The sequence below is a fragment of the Blennius ocellaris genome (assembly GCF_963422515.1).
Source record: "Blennius ocellaris genome assembly, chromosome: 11".
In the NCBI taxonomy this organism is placed as follows: Eukaryota; Metazoa; Chordata; class Actinopteri; order Blenniiformes; family Blenniidae; genus Blennius; species Blennius ocellaris.
This window is the reverse complement of record NC_137660.1, coordinates 23,915,080-23,934,681: the sequence shown is the minus strand read 5'-3', so window position 1 is coordinate 23,934,681 and position 19,602 is coordinate 23,915,080. Positions and strand designations below refer to the sequence as shown.

At 39.7% G+C, this 19,602-nt stretch overlaps 1 protein-coding gene across 1 annotated transcript; it reads left to right on the top strand.

Moving 5' to 3' along the window:
• The first annotated feature begins 4,358 nt into the window (after positions 1–4,358).
• Positions 4,359–19,298, top strand: phaf1 (phagosome assembly factor 1). Its single transcript, XM_080505342.1, has 16 exons — positions 4,359–5,551; positions 5,712–5,794; positions 6,678–6,761; positions 6,850–6,893; positions 7,292–7,371; positions 7,481–7,575; positions 9,237–9,301; positions 10,386–10,498; positions 10,703–10,836; positions 11,479–11,562; positions 11,885–11,967; positions 12,072–12,115; positions 12,209–12,258; positions 13,248–13,306; positions 13,482–13,554; positions 14,322–19,298. The coding sequence occupies exons 1-16, from the start codon at positions 5,488–5,490 to the stop codon at positions 14,415–14,417; spliced, it is 1,251 nt and encodes a 416-aa protein (XP_080361468.1). The 5' UTR covers positions 4,359–5,487; the 3' UTR covers positions 14,418–19,298.
• The last annotated feature ends 304 nt before the right edge of the window (positions 19,299–19,602 follow it).

Below are 19,602 nucleotides of genomic sequence, written 5' to 3'. Positions count from 1 at the left end.
TATGTGGCATTTTTTTAAAATGACAAACTTTAAAGATTTGTTGCAAAAGAAGAATAGATCAATAACCTGCCAAACAGGGTACTTTTTGTGCGTAATTTAGAATATGAGAGAAGCACCCAGATACCTTTTTTTTTTTTTTTTTGCCGTACTGTCAGTTTAAGAAGTGTTTGCTGTACAATAAATGTATTATCTTTCAAAATATCAGTAAAAACCTCAGAAAAATCTGACAGTTTTCAAAACTGTCAGTGGAGATGGTGCGGTGTTTTTACAGGGATCGCTTCAAACATCCTTTGTCTTCTGAGGGGTTTTGCACTATGTGACACACAGTCAGTCATGTCCTCCACATGGATTCTCTTTTTACTTGCATGACACCAAACGCGGGACGACCTTCTTACTTTGTTTCTCTATTTGTCGTCACTTTGTGAGGAATAACTGACTGGGTGATTGAAAGCTAAGTCATCAGGTGAAAACGGTTACCTGCGTGCAAAGGCGCAAAGCACCTGCGACCCACGTCTTCCACTTTCACCCAGAGGCTGTAGTTTAACTGCAAAATGTCACTCAAAGACACCTGTGATTTTTTTTTCTCTCTCTCTGAAGAAAAAAAAGCATGTGTGCATGTTGCTTTTGAACTGCTGTAGGAGCATCAGGCCCCTGCAGCACTCTCAAGCTTCAGTTTAACACAAGTACAAGTTTTGACAGATGCAGACTATATATAAAGACTCGCCATTATTCTTCTGTACGACTTCGGCTGCAGTGAGTTTCATGCTCTCCCTGTGTAAAAGCATGGCTTTTCTCTCAAAATCCAAACACGTGAATTTGAGGTTACCTCTTCAGGATTAACTACAGCTCTTAGTTGGATGAAACAGTACAGAACAGGGGTGTCAAACAAAAGGACCGTGAGCCAGAACCAATCCAACCCGCCAAACCACCAAGCAAATTTTAAACGTTCCAAAGAAAATGTTGATAATTTTCCCTTTTTTCTTAAGAGTAGCAGAATTAAAACAACAACTGAGACCCGAGCTGAGGTATCGGTGACGCTGCCATGAAAGCTATCTACCTCGTTGCTATCAAAATAGCTTCCAAGCCATGATGTCAGGGTGATACCCATAATAAAACAGCTATAGAATAAGTTTTTTTTGGAACATTTCACTGTATTTTGCACCAGAAGGTTTCATTAAAATTGGCTTTATAGTAAGAATATTGTCATTTTCACAAGTCATTGTTTGGTTTTCGTAAAACAAGAAAAAGTGTGGCCCTTATTCATCACGTATAGTCTGGCTCACATCAAAGAAAAACTTTAAAGTTAAAGGTTATTACGGCACTATTTTAGCGGTCCGGCTCACTCAGGATAAAATTGCTCTACATGTAGACTCTGAGCTAAAACATGTTTGACACCCCTGGTATAGAAAATGGGTGCAAAGCTTCATTTCAAAGTATAAAACTGGGAATTTGTTCCTTAAAAGCTTAAAAAGCTTTAAAAAAAATTTTTTAAAGCATTTGTAATATATTAATATTATGTCAGACAATGATGTACAGCCCATCCCACAAATCCAGTTTAGGTATAGAAATCACACTTTTGCAGAATCACCCAGAAATTCATCATTATCAAAAGAGTGTAAAAGCCTGAAAGCAGTGTACAATCCCATCTCCTGTTACAGCACTAGTGGAATGAAATGGTATGTTTTGTCTGTTTTGTGATCTTATCATTGTGTTTGTGTGAAAGTCATGATGTTTACTTTTTATATTACTGCTCATCTATGTATATCTATTAGCTTTTGTCCAAATTTCAGCTTTGTAATGAACCAGTAGCAGCAGCGTCAGGCTCGTTCTTGTTTTTAAAAAGACTAAATGTCTCCAAAGATTTGTGAAGTTTGAGGACTTATGTCGCTTTTATTTTTCCACATGTTACTTTAATATTATTGCTTGTAATGTTTTGCTTTTCAAGGCAGTCCACTTTCAGAGTTAAATGCATTGAATGTGGATTGACTCGAGTCCTGTTTGTCAGGCATCAGAAATGTTTTTTTATATTTTGCAACTAGAAGCTTATTTCATTTTCCAGTGTCTTTTATATTTAGTGCATTCAATTGTTTTATTATTATGATTATTACAATCAAGAGAAGAAGAAAAACATTATCCTTGCCTTTTATTTTGTTCTCAATCTGAGTTATTAAGAATTGTCCTGAGTTGTACATAAACTATGAAACAGGCTTTGTCTTTGTACATTGGGAACACTGCTTTTGTACCATTTGACAAGAAGTTATGGTGGGAAAAAAATGGAAATGGAAATAAAAATTTCAAAATATATATGAACAAACAGTCAACATGATAATTAAGTTATATCATATACAATACAAACTCTTAATATGTAAAATATGTTAAAATACATGAAAAATGTTGATTTCAGATTTTTTCCATGGTTTTCCTTGCAATTGCAGCCCCCCAAAATATCTACGTTCAGGATGCAATGAAACCTCTACTGACAATATGAGAAGTTTGGGTAAGGTGTTAATTGGCACCCTGAATTAAAAAAAAATATTTAGTTTTGTTTTTTTGCATAGATTTGAGAAACGGCATGGGGGTTAAAACACTGACCGTATCTTTTAAGAAGCAGATTGTGTGTGGACAACATATAGAGGGAACCTGCACAGTAAATAAGTGGTGGATTCATGTTGATTGATGGTTTGTTGAAGAGTTGAAATGTGGGGAAAAGTCGTATTGAATGAATCGAATGGGGAGCGAGACGGAGGAGGTTTTTGAAGCTCAGATCAGGTCGGCTAAAGATGGTTAAATCTTACAGATACTGAGGTTGATGTTTTCATGTCGCTGGATTTCACAGAAAATGTTTGTAATGAGAGCAGGTGAAATCCGTAATCTCCACCGTGAAAAAACAAAATGTAAGGACATTTTCAGTCCAGAGTTTGATTTGGATTTGTCTTTGTCTGTGATCTCCATGTCTGTGATCTCCAATTGGTCAGATTGTTACCTGTAGATCAGGCCGGATGAGACGACTCCCTCTCACCTGGCAAACTTGTCTTGGCTTATGCATGCACTTTGAGCACCAGTCTAAATTTTGAACAATAGTAACGCCATAATTGTGCCGCTCATACAATCTGATGTGAGGCAACATGAGAAATGGTGTCAGGAGCATCTTAGTAGGAGGAAGCTAGACTCTGTGTTGGACAATCAGTAAATGTTTCAAATGTTAGTAAAGTATGAATCCGAGTTGGCTGCTTTGATTTTTAGTAGGCAAGTCATTACAACTTGCACCGTTTTATAGACTTGCCTACTTTTTACACCGAATGCTCGTCTTGTGGAAATGTGCCTCAACTCTCATCCTCATCTGACCCTGTATATTTGGTTGTTGTTGTTTTTTGGATTTTTTTAAAACTCAGATTAGAATAATAACTCTCATTTGGGGATTTCTTGTCAATTTTTGTTTTTTCCCCCTCAATTAAATTCAGAAAACTATCCCCATATAGTGTACATTTAAAGGCATGCCAAATTTTACATTCAGTCCATCCCTCCGTTTTCTTAATGCAGGCATTAAGGCAAACCATAAAACAAATACTTCCTTTCTCTCTTTTTTTTTTTTTTACCGAAACTGTTTCTTTTCTTATTTGTTTAAATTATTTATACAGTTATGTACCATTTTAGTGGCTTGACTTGTTCTTCCTGATTGTATGTATGTGCTGTCTGTGTCTCTTTCTGTTTCAGGTTTAGGCTCGTTTCCTCTTAGAAATCTAAAATATGAGATATTCACTTCAAAATGTTGGATTTTTTTCATAATAAACTTGTAATAATTCCATTATTTGTATTTGTTTGATTTAGTCTTAAGAAGTACATGCATGTGACTATGTAAATGTGCACATCACACTATTTTTCCAGATCTGCTCTGCTCTCTTGTGTGAGGAGTCTTATCATCTTATAAATAGCTCCTAATTATTCTGTTCTCACAACAAATGGATTGACTTACTGAGGTGTGAATTACTGAAATACACACAAAATACCCTGTGTGTGTTACGCCGGGTGCGCATCATACACAGCTTTTATTATAAAAAGTGCACACTATTTTCAGGTTATACACTTTGTATTCTTTATTAAATTAAATGGCACAATGAAAATCTGTTTTGCATATTAGATGAGTGTCTAACCTAACTATTTAGCGAGTTCATATGATTCCCACCGCTCAAAGAAAGAAAGAAAGTGTATTATCAAACTCAAAAACTGAGGCTGTCACCAGGTCGTGACGTCATCACGTCGGCAGCAGCCGCTGCGTCGCAGACAGGAAGTTGAGTTATCAGCTGATCCCGCTGGCTGTTGTTGATGCCTGAAGTTGCTGTTGTTCGGACCACCGTGTTGCTCTCATCCGCTGCTGACACAGGAGACGCGTTAAAGCCGTGACAGAGGGGGACACGGTGGGCATTTAGCGGCGGATGAGTTAACCGGGGGACGCGTCTCATCCCCGGCTTGAAGAATTTGCGCCGTCGCGGCGGACGAGCAGCTAGCTGCGGAGACAGCCGACGGCTCGGCGTGCTTTCTTTGTTTATGTGTCTGCACAGTCCGAACCGCGACATCAGTCCTTGTTGTCTTGAAATTTAAAATTTTAATTCCCCGTTGTGCATACACGTTATTTATATTTATACTTAATCGCCAGTACGCGTACACTGGGCAGCTAGCTCGTCCGCTAACGTTAGCGCAGAGCGCACAGAAAACTGTTGTGAAGATTTGATGCTTTCGTAACCGCCCGGCTGTCACAGATAAGACACACATAATGGTGGAAAACAGACGTGCTTGAAGGAAATAGTCTATATTTTTTCGCTTTTTTTTTCTCGCCACTGGATCAGGAGCGCTGTTGTCGGAATAAACCGAGACGCGCCACTGTAACAATGTTCAGGTGTTGAACCGAAGCCAGTCGGAGACATTTCAGGCAGTTTGGCAAGTTTGACACATCTGTCTGATCTTAGCACACTTGAATTGGCCGATTTGGGGTTGGTTTTTCGTCCATCGTGATGTTTTAAGCCACGCAAACAAGCTTGCAGGTTGAGTGACAGCTGGCGTTTCAGGTTGCGTAATTTGTTTGTTTGTGAACGAGCAGTCACATGTTTCATTTGCTATATTGTTTTCAAAATCGAGTGTAAACATAAAGAAGACATACCCTGAGGACGGGTTTTTTTGTTTGTTTTTGTTTTTAACATCCACTACTTCATACTCGACTACCACCTTTTCCCACAGTTTCAATGTCAAGGACGTGTGACATGAGATAAAAAAAAACAAGTACTTTTGTTATTATTTAATGCTCAGGCTCATGTATTTGTGGAGCTTTGGGGGAAAACACTTGGATTTAGTTATGAATTAAAGTAGGCAACTCGAGCTGTTGTGTGAGACAGTGCTGTGGTCAGGGAGAGCCGAGCAGAGAGAAGTAACAGGGTCCCTCAGAGGGTCCCATCGTGTCTTGAGGTGAGGTGAGCTGCCCCCCACTACTTGCCAATGCTGGATCTTGAGGTGGTGCCTGAGAGATCACTAGGAAATGAGCAATGGGAATTTGCCTTAGGTGAGTATTGAGCAAACAACACTTCACAAGTTTAAATTTGAAGGCTGGAGATGTTGAAATGTAAAAAAAAAAAAAAAAAAAAAATCCAGAATGCTCTTTTTTTTTTTTTTTTACGCAACAGTTGTTTTTCTCCAAGTGTGTTTTTTGTCTTTGTTCTCAGGGATGCCATTTTCCCAGGCTATCTCTATCCTTCAGAAACACTGCCGCATCATCAAAAATGTCCAGGTGCTATATAGTGAACAGGTGAGCCGGCCAAACATCTGCTTATTTTTCCACCAAAAACAGCTTGCATGATAATCCCCTTTGTGGGCTGCATTACAGGTATTTTTTTTTTTTCATGTTCCTCTTATGCAGCGGTGAATCCCAATTGTTTTACAATCTCAAATATATGCATGTTTGCTGTGATTTTAGTTCAATTATTTATGGCTTGGTGTGAATTTTCACTGCAAGTATGTTCACTTTTACAAAAGAACATGCAGTACATTTCAGATCAATCAGCAACAGCAGTGTTATTACATAATTTATCCACCAGAGAGCACTGAAAAGTTAGCTTTTTAACTCGTTTTTGTTTTTGTTAGAACTTGGTCATACTTTATATTGTAAATGTATGTGAGTATGTTAATATTACCGTGAACGCCAATCCCACATTTGACCAGTGTTGTAACTCCAGTATCGTTCAGGCCCTACTTGTTATTGGACATTGTGAGATAACTGGAAAACACCGAGCAGTGGTGGCCTTGAGGTTAAGGAAGCAAATTTGTAACTGCAATAGCTGTTTTAATCTCCCTGCCCATGGAGCACCGGTACTAAACAAGTGATGCTTTACCGCAGTCCAGCTACTTTAGATTGTGTTTTTTCCCATGTTTCATTGCTCAATACTTCAGGGGTGAAACGAATCCTTTATTGATTTGATACAGGTATGTTGGAGTTGGGAGGCCTAAAAACGCAGCTCTCCGGGAGCAGAGTCGACAAACAATGCTATGAAAACATCGATATGGGGCGGTTCCCTCTGACCTACTGTGACTCCGGTTTAAAGTTGACCCAGGGACTGTTTGTCTACCTGCCTGTCCACATCCCACTTGCCTGTCTGTGTTAATTATTTTGTGTTACCCCACCCCCTCTGCAGACACCACTCAGCCATGACCTCATACTAAACCTGACTCAGGATGGGATTAAACTGCTGTTTGATGCCACAAATCAGAGACTCAAGGTGAAAATCCTTCACTCGAAATAACTAGCAAGGACCTTTGACTCCCCTGGCCTCACTGACGCTTGTCATTCATCTCTCTGTGTGACAGGTGATTGAAGTATATGACCTGAGCAAAGTCAAGTTGAAATACTGGTGAGTTGAAATACGAGCTCCTTAAGCGCTACACACACTTATTGGATCAGCCCATAATATTTGTGTTTAGATTGTTATCCGGCAATTTAAATATGTTTGATGGACATTGTGCAGCGTGCCCATTATGTGCTGCTCATTTAATGTTGCCACAGAGACCACTTCCAGCCTGAAGTCATCGCTCCTCACAGACGGGCCTGCAGCTACTGAGTGAATGAAGTCACTCTAATTGAGTCTCCCTGCGTTATTGTTTCCTATATTATGTGTTCATGATTTCTTTCTTTCAGTGGAATCTGTTTCACATCACCACCAATAGCTCTTCAAATGATGCTGCACAGGCTGTATGAATGTTTATTGATTTACCATTGACTGTGTGTGTGTGTGTGTATACTTTGTTTCAGTGGAGTCCATTTCAACTCTCAGGCTATTGCACCTACAATAGAGCAAATCGACCAATCATTTGGAGCTACGCACCCCGGAGGTACTGTACAAAAACACATTCGCTATGATTGTGCTCTCAATCAAGCCTGGACTTTTATAATTTATCGCACCTTTATGAATTATTCTGTTTTTCATTCCTCTCTGTCTAGTTTACAATGCTGCAGAACAGTTGTTCCATCTCAACTTCCGAGGACTGTCCTTCTCTTTTCAACTCGACTCATGGAACGAAGCTCCGAAATACGAGGTGAGAAGACGATTTGCTCGTCAGCCAGTTCTAGAGAGGACTCTTTTTTTTTTTTTCCTATGTTTTTAATTCCCCCCACGCTGAGAAACGAGGCCGACCTTGTGCTTTAAGTGATAATACTTCATGCAGACAGTCTGAGGTCAAGCGTTGTGTTTGCGTCGTCAAACATTTATGATGATCGATGGGCGCAACTCAAGGTTTTCAGGCAGCCCATTACACTCCCAAACAAAGTGTAAACTGTGCACTATCTTCCATGCATTATAGATAAATTCATGAAAGGTAATCTCAGTAATGAATGCAAATAAGCCATTTTGCTGACATGTAAAAGATGATTATGACTCTTATCTCTCGGGGTGCATACCATTTAGTATGCAGTGCATGTCATTCCTGTATGACTCGAGGAAAAAATTCAACCAACTATGTCGTATCTTATGTTCTAAGTAAAATGCTGACGGCTTCATATTGTAATATGTTTGGGACATATTTATATATACATCTTTTCTGCAAATTATCAGTGAGGTAAACATAAGAAAAATAATTAAATCAAGAGTTCAACAGCGAGGAAAAGCTTTTTAGCATTGTCAGGTCACGTACTCCGCACAAATGTGACGTCGTTAGAAAAAGAAATTATGTCTTTTAATTGGAACAACATTTATTGCCAGGAAGCGTAATTACAACAATAATAATCTACAATAATCTACCGAACATGACTTTTCTCACTTTTTGCTGCTTAATTAAGATTGATATGAACTTCCTCGTGACATGCACCAAAAGAAACACCCCTTGGGTGTAAAATTTACAATTTCGTTTTTGTTTATTTGTTGATTCTGCAGCCTATGGATCTTTAACTTTACCATAGTAAAAATTAGTGTGCATGCAATGCAACTTTTTTATTTCTTGTGTTCACATGCTTGTGGAAATAACTTTGTGTGTAGATAATAAATATTACTATTTGAATCACCTCTATCAGACAAAACATGTACATTTATAACGAGCCTAATTGAGTAAAACTTGGTTGTGGCAACACCATTGGAAAGATAAATAGGTGCTGTAGTTGCTTGATGCCTACCTTCACTAGCTTGTTTTTGACAATGAAGTCATTTTGAAAGAGCTAAAACATTGGAAATTGTCTCCAGCTTTAAATCCGAATTATTATGTATAGAAAACAAATTTTTTTCTTGGCACATGTAGCCAAACTACATTTAATCATATTTAAGCCAAATCAGCATATGTTAGAAAATAACTTTGCTGTTTTGTGGTTTAGTTTTCTGTGAATTGGGAAATAACCTGCAAGCCTCCGCTTCAGGATAATATCAGAGTGACTCATGTTTTTAAAAAAAAAAATGGAGTTCGTCCTGCTGAGTCACACTGAGGTTTTATTGAATATTGGTTTTCTCAGATCAATGCTTGTTATCTAAAAATACCTGAGTTGTCAGATTGGAAAACACTGTCGCCCAATCAGTAAACGCTCCGGAGAGTTTCTCCCCACAAGAATCAGGTATTTAGCTCGGTGTGCGTGTTCGAGCCACATTCGTCTCCCGTCCCTTCTGTCTGTGTATGTTTATTAGTGTAAATGTTGATGTGCAAATCTATAATAAATACGAGTCCAAGCTGTTTTGCTTTGGCAGCCTAACTTTGCCATGGGTTTGGCCTCCCTGCAGATTCCACATGGGGCCATGGTGAGGAGGATGCATATCTACACGGGCAACAACCTGCAGGAAACAAGGTACCTCATGACCACAGGAAACACCTTCTAGCAGCCTTCATACAGTCCAATTCCATCCCAAAATAGGGCACGACTGGTGAAGTGAGAGCGGAAAATGTGTGAAGGCTGGAAACTACAATGTTTTCTTCAGTTTTAGTGAAAAGATATGATTAAATCCTCAAAAAACGTCAGTTTTTTTGTTAGAAAACACTTCTCAGGATGCAGGATTTCTGCAGACTTCAGGGTGAATGTTTGAAAAAAAACAAAAAACTCTGGCTTTGATGCAAATGCTATGTCTGGGTGTGAAAACTATATCCACCAGAGGACATGGTTTTAAATGTAGACTACCAAGAAATGTAGCGCATAATGAAAAGGAGGCACAATTAGAGGCAGCGGTTTGCTCCGTGCAGTTGTGAGGAACCCAGGTGTGTATCTAAAAAAAAAAAAATACTGTAATGACAGCCACCCATGAAGAAGTTGTAAGCAGCCGTCAGTTTTAATTGCACAATTGCATTTCAATCAAGACGGCTTTGTTTGTATAGCAGATTTGAGCAACAACACCAATTCAAAGTAAAGACTTAAACCTAAATACACACAATAGAATCTGCAATATCAAAGCAATTAGAGAAACCCACTAAGAACTTGAAAGTACAAGATTTAAAGGTACAGAGCAACATAAAATAAATCACATCTTCCCTAAAAGGCATCCGCTGGAAAGATCTTCAGTCTGAGTCAGAACTGTGCTGTGCTTCCAAATATTTTGTGCGTTTAAAAACTAAAAGCAGCTTCTCACTCTGGGAACAGAAAGCGGGTTTGACACAGATGACCTGAGAGGTCAGGATGACTTCGAACATAATAAATGATCCGAGACGTATTTTGTTGCCAAACCATCCAGGGCTTTGTAGATAAGTAGTAATTCTTTGAAATCTTTTTTTTTTTTTGTATGAAGACAGGGAGCCAGTGCAAAGATCTGGACTGAACATTTTATTGTGGGCTGGATTGGCCACTCTCGAGGGGATTAATAACCCGCAGGCTGCATGTTTAATAATCGTGAATTATCCTGTGAATGCGTTCACTGACACGCCTCTCGTGTCTGCACTTTCAGAGCTCCTGCGATGCCGTTGGCTTGTTTCCTTGGCAACATCTTTGCAGAGTGTGTGGATGTCCTGAGAGATAAGGCCGGCCCTCTCGGGCTCAGACTCCGCCTCCTCACTGCAGGTAAACACACACATCTCTGTGCCGGCGGCGTCTCCACTGCTGCGACTTGATTCCTCATGACTGGGTTCCGTGCGTTTCTACGCAGTTTTGTCCACACGTGTCCGCTTCTGGACATATTAAGTGTTTTCACTGCAGATACGTACAGTCTTGTCATGTGAAGGTTGGGCGATTTCCTCTCATCGTGTCTCTTTCTCCGCGCTACAGGCGGAGGTATCGGGGTGATGGCTGATGCTAAAGTCAAGTCTTTAGAGAGGAACATCTACTTTGGAGATTCGTGTCAGGATGTCCTCGGCGCTCTGGGATCGCCACACAAAGTCTTCTACAAGTCAGAGGACAAGGTTTGTCCTCCCAAGTCGCTTCATTGGTGTCAACCTTCTTTACTACTACTTTATCCTCTTTCTCTTCTTCGTCTTCAGGTTGTATCCTCTGCTTTTTCATCTCCTTCTTTCTTCATCTTCCTCCATTTCCACATCTTCTTCCTCCTTCCTCGTGTTTTTCATCCTCCTCTCCTTTCTTTTTGAATTCATCTTTTTATTCTTTCTCTTTCCTACGCTTCCTCATCTTTTTCACTTTCCCTCATTATCTTTTTCATCTCCCTCAGTCGTACCTTCCTCCTTTTGTTCCTCTTCTCCCTCTGCTATGTCTTCTTCTGTTTCACCATTTTCTTTTTTGTCTTTTGCCTTTTTTGCAGTCTTTTAATTCCTCGTTGTGTTTTTCGGCTTCCTCCTTCTTTTCTTCCTTGTCTTTTTCCGCCTCATTTTTCTTGCCGACTTTACTCGGTTTCCTAAATTCTTCTTGTTTTCTTCTACTATTCTTTATTCTTGTCTTTAAGCTGTAAGAATTACTCCCATGATTTGGACTAAAATGTTTAAATATCCTCACTTTGTTTGTACAGTTCCCTCAAATTTAGTGTAATTTGTCCTGATGGAGGTCAAACAGAAATAAGCTGTGTAACTCAAAGTTTTCATCGAATGTTTCAGATGAAGATCCACTCTCCATCGCCTCACAAGCAGGTTCCTTCTAAATGTAACGACTACTTCTTCAACTATTTCACCCTCGGAGTGGTACGTACACTCGTCCTGAGCTTGTTTACAAAGTCACGTATACTTACGGCTGGTTTAGACGTGCCTGCGATTCAGATTGTTATTCTTCCCACTGACACGTGGAAGTACAAAGTGTCGTCCTCTGGTCTAAGCGTAGATGATAAAAGAATTGATGAAACACAATAAATAGACATTTAGCACTGAAGCACTTGAAGCAGCATGCAAGAATAAAAAAAAACCAACACAATAACAGTTGAGAAACCTGGATAAAATAATGCAGAAATATTCTAAATTATTCTGTACTTTTCTGATTCATTGTGGGTTTGTTTTTTGTTTTTTTTAGGACATTCTCTTCGATTCAACAACTCACCTGGTTAAGAAATTTGTCCTCCATACAAACTACCCTGGACATTACAACTTCAATATGTAATTACTTTTCACAAGTTCACGCTGTTCTTCTGTCGTTCTCCATCATAGCTGATAATTACTTTCTGTATTATCTCTTCTGACTGTTTCACCTCTCGCTGCAGATATCACCGCTGCGACTTTAAAATTCCTCTCGTCATCAAAAAAGGTGAGATTACTTTTTCGTTCAGTAATTCTCCTTAATCAGGAATGATGCAGAGATATGGTTTCATTCTAATGCCTCTTCATCCGTGCCCTTCAGAGGGAGCTGATTCTCAGACTGAGGACTGCATCCTGACGACGTACAGCAAGGTTTGTTACGGAGGGATTTGAAGTCCTTAGTTTGCTTTGTAAATCCATAATCTACCCTGTGGTCAGCGAGAAGTGATCCCTTCATCTTTGTCAATGACTTTTACTTTCTAGTTCAGTACTCCGTACTTTTGGGGGATGTTGGGTGTGGAACTTTTATTAGTTTGTTGGGTTTTTTTTAAGCAAAGCTTTTCACAAAATCGCTGCTTCATGCCACAAACGGTGCTTCCATAAGTTTCACAAACTGCCTATACGGCGTATACATCTGTGAATCATTTGCATTTGAGGCCTTTTTGCTCCTTTCAGATGCAATTTTTGAAATATGTTTCCACCATGGAACAGTCCTCCTCATTACAGCAGTGTGTTGTTTTTAATGTTTGGCCTGGTTTAATAGAAAATAATCAACAACACACGTAGTTAACACTAAAGCCTTACACAAGCAGTATTTTAAAATTATGTTATGGATGGTAATCACGCCTATTCATTAATCACTTTTTGTAGCATACTCGTTCAAAATATGGAACAGGGCTCATTTCTCTTATTTCCAGGTATTTCAAAAAACATTTTTGATAGATTTTACAGTTTGATCTACAAAAAGTGCATCTCATCTTCCAGTCCATTGAACATGTGTGCTGGAGACTTCCTCTTCCCACATCCTAGTTTAATACTCATGAGCTGCTCGAGGTAGCAGATGCTTTGGAATATATGGCGAGTGGGAAAATGCTTGTGTTCTTCTGAAAGAACCTAAAACTGGAGTTTTGATAAGCGAATTTGAAATAGTTCCTCACATGGGGCCAATTTTAGAATCACTAATAAACCTCAGTAAACTAAAGAAAAGCCTCCTGTGTGTGGAGAGAAAAGAAAAGGAATGAATCTTCCCACTACAATTCATTGTACAAAGTTGTTTCTCATGGATGATTGAACTTGTGTATCTTCTCTGAAGAATGCGTTGTTTCGAGTTGTTTAACGTTTGTGGGGGTTTTTTTCCTCAGTGGGATCAGATTCAAGAACTGCTGGGTCACCCAATGGAAAAACCTGTAGTGCTCCACAGGTAAGAAAAATACTCTAATGACTTTACAGGTGTAGTACACAGCCAACATAAACTCTGTTTCAGAAGTACCCCACACATATTTGTGTTGGTTTTATTTTGTCTTCGTATGAACTTAAATCCCATGGATTTTATTCACGGTGTAGTCTGAGATTATCAGTTGTTTGTGTTTCATCAGGTCTTCATCAGCCAATAACACAAACCCCTTCGGCTCCACCTTCTGCTTCGGACTGCAGAGGATGATCTTTGAGGTGGGTTGGTTCTCTCTCTCTCACAGTAGAGCTGTATCAGTGGACAATCTGAGTGTTTCAGCCCATTTCCCACTGGGCTGTGGACAAGTGCTGGCAGGATTAGCAGAGGAGTTTCCAAAATATCTTCAAAACTTTGGCAGAGATCGATTTCTGTTTTTAATGAACCTTGTATTTTACAACATGCATCTGATCTGCAGGTCAAATTTGACTCACATTTTCACGGAGTGCACGTGAAATAAATTAATGGAAAGATGTTACACAGTGAAGTGAGTGTTGATTTGTTATGATTTCAAGTGGAAATTATTTATAGTTTGTATATTTATTAACTTCATTGTTTCCCAAACTCATAATCCAAACTTTAAAAAGCATATCTTATGCTGTAAATTTTAAATATTATTTCTGACTAGTCTTTATGCATTGTTCATTTTTTTTTTAATGTTAATGCATTTTTTTCTTTTTTTTAATTATTTATTTATTTTGCTTTACAATAGGTAAAGCAAAATAAATAAATTAAATTTTTTTTTTTTTTTAACTTGTTTCTTTCTTCTGTTTTTACATGCTTGGAAGAAAAATTCATTCATTGTAACTATTAAACTTCAGTTTTTAAAATGTGCCTTTTTATAAGTCATTTTAACCTTTTATTTATTTCTTTTTAATCGTGATTTCCATTTCAGAATAGGGAGAGAAGCTACATTGCGAAGCAGCGGCCCCCCCCCCGTCATCCCCCTGCACCTTTTTCACCGCCTGTTCCCGTTCTTTCCCACCAGGTGATGCAGAATAACCACATAGCGTCGGTGACCCTCTACGGCTCCCCGCGGGCCACCAGCCAAGCCCGACCCGAGTCCAGCAGCAGCTCCCACTGAACAAGTACACCAGAACCACGTCCCACGTCTCTGGCTCATCCTCAATTTCACCTTTCTACTGACTGAATTTCTAATCCAGACCGGTAACCAAGCAGAACCGAAACCGAACAAAGTTGCGCCCGGCTCACATGACGCTCACTCAGTCAGACCGCGCTGTCATCAACTCTTCCCGGTGGGTATTCAGACTTTTTTTCTTCCAATCAAATAGACCCGGCTCGCTCCGTCATCTCAACTGGGTTCGTCCCCGGACGCAAAGAATCGAATGACGTGGTTGCAAGTGCTGGAGTGTCGAGATAAACCCGACGGAGTGTCATTGTGGTTAGTGGTGCTGTCGTCATGTCGCTGCAGTCCGACGCAGTGATGAAACCTGCGTTCTTGTTTGAGCTCAACCATCTCCATCCCGAGACTGCTTGCTGCCACCGTTAAAAAAAAAAAAAAAAAAAAGGGACTACGCATTTGCAATGATCAGATAACGTCACCGATTGTGACAAAAAACCCGTCTGATGATGATGATGATGTAGAGGTGAGGCAACTCGTATTTATAATCATCCGCTGCAAATCTCCTGACTTGTACGTCAACGTAAATGTGGCCACTGTGAAAAACTAGTGTGGTCTTAGTCGTGAAACAAACCTCTTGTTCAACCCATCGTGCTCTCATAAACTGAAACCACACTGCCAGCCCCGAACTGTGCCGCCTGTCTTCCTGCCTTTGGCTTCAGAACCATATCCAGCTGGCTTCGTTCAGAACCCGGACTCGATAATCCGTTAAAAAAAAAAAGAAAAGGGAGAGAAAAAAGCCCCAGCTGCGCCAGTCCGGGCCGAGCAGGAGCCACTGGAGCCAAAAGAAACCAGGAAATAATACAAATAAATAAACAAAACCCCCCGAGAATCCAGATTCTTATCACGCAAGAGGAGAGACTATCGGGGTTCGGAGAGATGAGTCGGATCCAGATCGTCACCCGCTCGATGGCCAGACCAGTCCAACCAGATGTGAAGCCTCTTTAAAACGTCTCCTCCCCTCAGCCACTGTCTCTTATCATCCTCACTGGTCCCTCACACTCACCTGCAGCTCTGGAAGTCCACATCCTCCATCTCCCTCACTGCATCTGCATGTTGTAGGCTGCTGATTTTTTTTTTTTTTTTTTTTTTTTTTATTCCAGTAGACTTTCTTTCAAGTGCACACACACACACACATGCTTGTATTGCTAAACACGCAAGAGCTGGTTTATCTTCTTTAGCCTTGATGCGCGGAACAAACACATCGCAGGCATGAGACGAGAGTTTGCATGAACGTGTCCGACTTTGATTTGGAACGAGAGGAAACTTCCTACAAAGCACAAAGTGGCAGCCCGTTCTGCCTCAGTTCAAAACCTTCCTGTATGTTCTGAGTGGGCATAGACTTGGCACACATCATTTTTTATTTTTTTTTGGCTCTGATTTGTTCACTTCATGACAGTTTCTTTGTGTACTTTTTTTTTTTTACATTTGCACTAATAGACATCTTTTACTTGATTGTTGAACTGTGCCCGATTCTCTGAGAATATTTGGGAGAGGTAGTGTTAAATATGTGTGTGTGGATGAGGGCGTTTTATCCAGACGTTTGGACACACGAGAGAGTTCCTCGTCGTGGCGTTTTGCCGTCGCGTCCTCGCCGTTTTAACGCTCTCCCATCGTTCCCAGCAACCTGATCGACGCGTCGCATTTTCATCCACGTTGGTTTGTCTGTCACGTTGCCAAAAGCTATCGCCAAAGACGCTTCAGGATGTTTTTCCATTTGACCCGCGAAAACTGTCGATGTAATCGTCCTCTGGACTCGTCCAACAGAGGGGAGAGGTCTCCTTTCTGTCGCATCTTTCGTTTGAAATTGCACACTAATGTCATTGTTTCGATAAAAAATGCCTCTTAAAAATTCAGCTCCTGGTGTCTGTGACTGCAATTGAACAGCTTGAAAAGCTGACTTTAAACCCGCTCTCGCACATCTGCTGTCCGCATTTCTCTTCTGCAAATTAACAACAGGACAAGCGGCCTGTGTGCAGCGGTCGCTGCTGTCAGTTGAGCTGTAATTTAGTGAATTAACTATTGTTTCTTTGTGGATTTCGTCCATTTGAATTCAAGCCCATTTTAAAAATGGGGGGAAATCATTCCTTTTAATGTCACTGCAGTTTGCACCGCTTTCCCCTTCCTTCCATGTGTGAATTTACAAAAAAAAAAAAAAGTTTTATTACAAACAACTTTAGTAAACGTTTAGTTTTAATACTCTTAATCTCTTTTATTGTTCTTTCATATGATTGACATTTGTTTTTTATTAGGTTGTTTTTTTTCCTCGTCATACTGGAGGAATTTGTTTGTGTCAACATGTGTGAAAGTGTCAGGGTAGAAGTCGGGGCCCGTGTACGTGATGACAAGATGGAAAAGATTCACATTTGTCTTCATTTGACACATACTTTTTTTTTGTTTGTTTCATATTTTGTCAGAAAATTGCATCATTTGAATCTGTTCTGGCTTTGAAACTTGTTCTCATGTCATATTACTCAATCATCCAGACTAACTAAATCCATCGTTTGTTTGTTTTTTAAAGCAAAATTGCATCAAAATACGAGGATTAGCTTGTGTGAGTTGCTTCGTCTGAGTAGAGAGCCTCTAAACTGCACATCGAACCCGATTTATAAATAATTGGGTTCACGTCGTCATAACGCAATCAAGAATTTTCCCTTTTAACTTTTCAGTATTTCTCTTAAGCATTTGCTCGTTCTGCAGAATATTTTTCTAATTTTCACGTGTCCAGGCCCCAATGCTTATGGAGTTGATGTACAAATGCTGTAAATAGTTGTGTGCGCTTATTCTGGTGTCCTCTTATTTACATGATGTTAGTATCTTGACGTTCACTCAGGCACTGGCTGACTATTGTAATATTTTGATTCTGGTTAGATTCAACCTCAGATGGAGGGTTTCTGCTTACAGCTGACTCATGTTGGAGTGAAAAAGAAAAAAAGAAATCACTGGAAAGTTGTTTTATTTCCAGACCACTGCAGTATTGAAACTTTTCGTACGTGCAATGCTTGAGGCTGAAAGTGTTCAGATGTGCGGGGCTGTTGGTGGACGGCCCCGCCGGGCCTCTTCTTGTTAAAATGCACAGAAGCAGCAGCAGCTGTGCATGTAAAGCATTTACTCAACCAGGGAAGACGAAATGCGTTCTGGGCATTTGGATCCAGCAGGAGCTGTAGATTTCGGGTCTCTGCCTTCAGCTCGTTTACAGTTAACATCAATGATTTCTCTGCGTCCCGACTCCCTCCCCGGCTGCGAGGCGATATGTGGCTGTTCGGTACAAAAAAATCTCAAAATTATTTTGCGACGCTTTACCTTCTTGCTAAGATTGAGATTTTTTTTTTTTTTTTTTATGGGTCCTCTCCAGTTGTCTCCTGACTCCTGCTCTGGTTTATCCCGGGATGTTTGTAACTGTCATGGACGCTACATCCAAACCTTTTATTGCCATTTGCTATTTATTAAAGCAAATGTGAGAAGAAGAAAAAAAAAAGAAACAAACTCAAACTGTTCAACATTGTGCCTCATCTCCCACCGAGCCTGTCTTTGACTTCTGTCTCTATCTCCTCTGTAAAAAAAAAAAAAAAGGAAATCTCCTTGTACATACAACTTGAGAATGCATTTGAGCTGCATTGTTGTAAAGTGTGTGCGCGTGTCACTGAGCACTAGCAAACCAGCTAACATGGCGTCATGGCCGTCTCAGTCATTTTGTTTTTTTTTTGTTGTTTTTTTTTTTTTTTTGTACATTTTCTTTCTATCTGCAGAATGGCAGGCTGTGTTGGGTTTCCCAAAACAAAAAGGAGAATTATGTGTTCTCTATTTCTTCTGTGTGTGCGCGTGTGTGTATTTAGAACTGCCATGAACACCCAGAACCGTGTAACATAGTTATTGTGAGAAACACAAATTGTAGCAGTGCAATTTTTGCCAAAAGAAAAAAACTAAACAAAAGAATATCTGGGGAACTAGTGGAACGAATGTTGTTTGATTTTAATTCAAACTCTTTATGCTGAATGTGCATAAGTTGCTTATTGAGGAAGTACTCCGTTCTATTAGAAGCAGATGGGCTGAATGTGATAAACAGAAACAGGCCAGGCGAGTAGTAAATTAAGCAAAGTGCTCATAAATATCCAGATATGGGCTGGGGAGCTAAGCCCAGGAAACATGCACGTGCAGAATTGGGGGGGGGTGTGGGGGGTTGTTTTGGTAAACCCAACCCGATGCCATGAAGACGGTCATTGCTGTGATGAAGCGTTGCTACTGAGAGACAGAGGGAGGAGCTGTAGGGTGCCGGGTGCTGAAACTCACCCAAACTCAGGTGGACATATCACATCCTTGTTTTTTCTACGATTTTTACGATGGAGAAACAAGAGAAAACTTTAAAGCGGAGGTCTGTGTGCGGCTTCTTGAATTACACTCGTCTTTATTTTTGTTGTCGTTTTCATCAAATGGAAGACTGAGTGATTACCGCGATGGGATTGTTGTAATTTATAAGAAACGGCTTCATTTTTAGAATAATTATAATCTCATATTAATGCTTTGTTATTGTCTGTTCTTGATATTATGTTTTGTTGCCCATCTTCCATATTCCTCTCAGATGGTTTTTTTTTTTTTCTTTTCTTTTCAATATGTTTTTAAGCCCATTTCTGGAAATGGTGCAATCATGCTCAATTAAAACTTGTGAAATTCGTTGGAATGTGGCGTTTTTATATTTTGAATACTATACCTGTGTGTATGAAGACCTAAGTAGATTAATTCAGCATGTCCACTGAAGAAAAAAAAAGGCAATAACAATACAGTGTAACAGAGAGGAGCCTCCAGCAGGTTGTAGGAGATGTGCTTCTACTGCTGAGCTATTTCTAATGTCAATGCAACGTTTGGACTTTTATGAAATCAAATGCTCACTGTTCATTGGCATCCACGTTCATTTTCTGTGTGTGCAACCAGGATATGAAAAAGATAATAAAAAGAAATATGGATGTAAAAAGAAGTGAGGAGTTTTTATTTCTTACCTTAAGATGTAACCACTAAAACGTGTACAATGAACATTTCATCCCTCGGTTTATATTGAGTGCAAAGTGGAGCGAAACTGAACAATTTACTCATATTTCTGGCTTAAATGCTTAAAGATTGTCTATTTGTCATT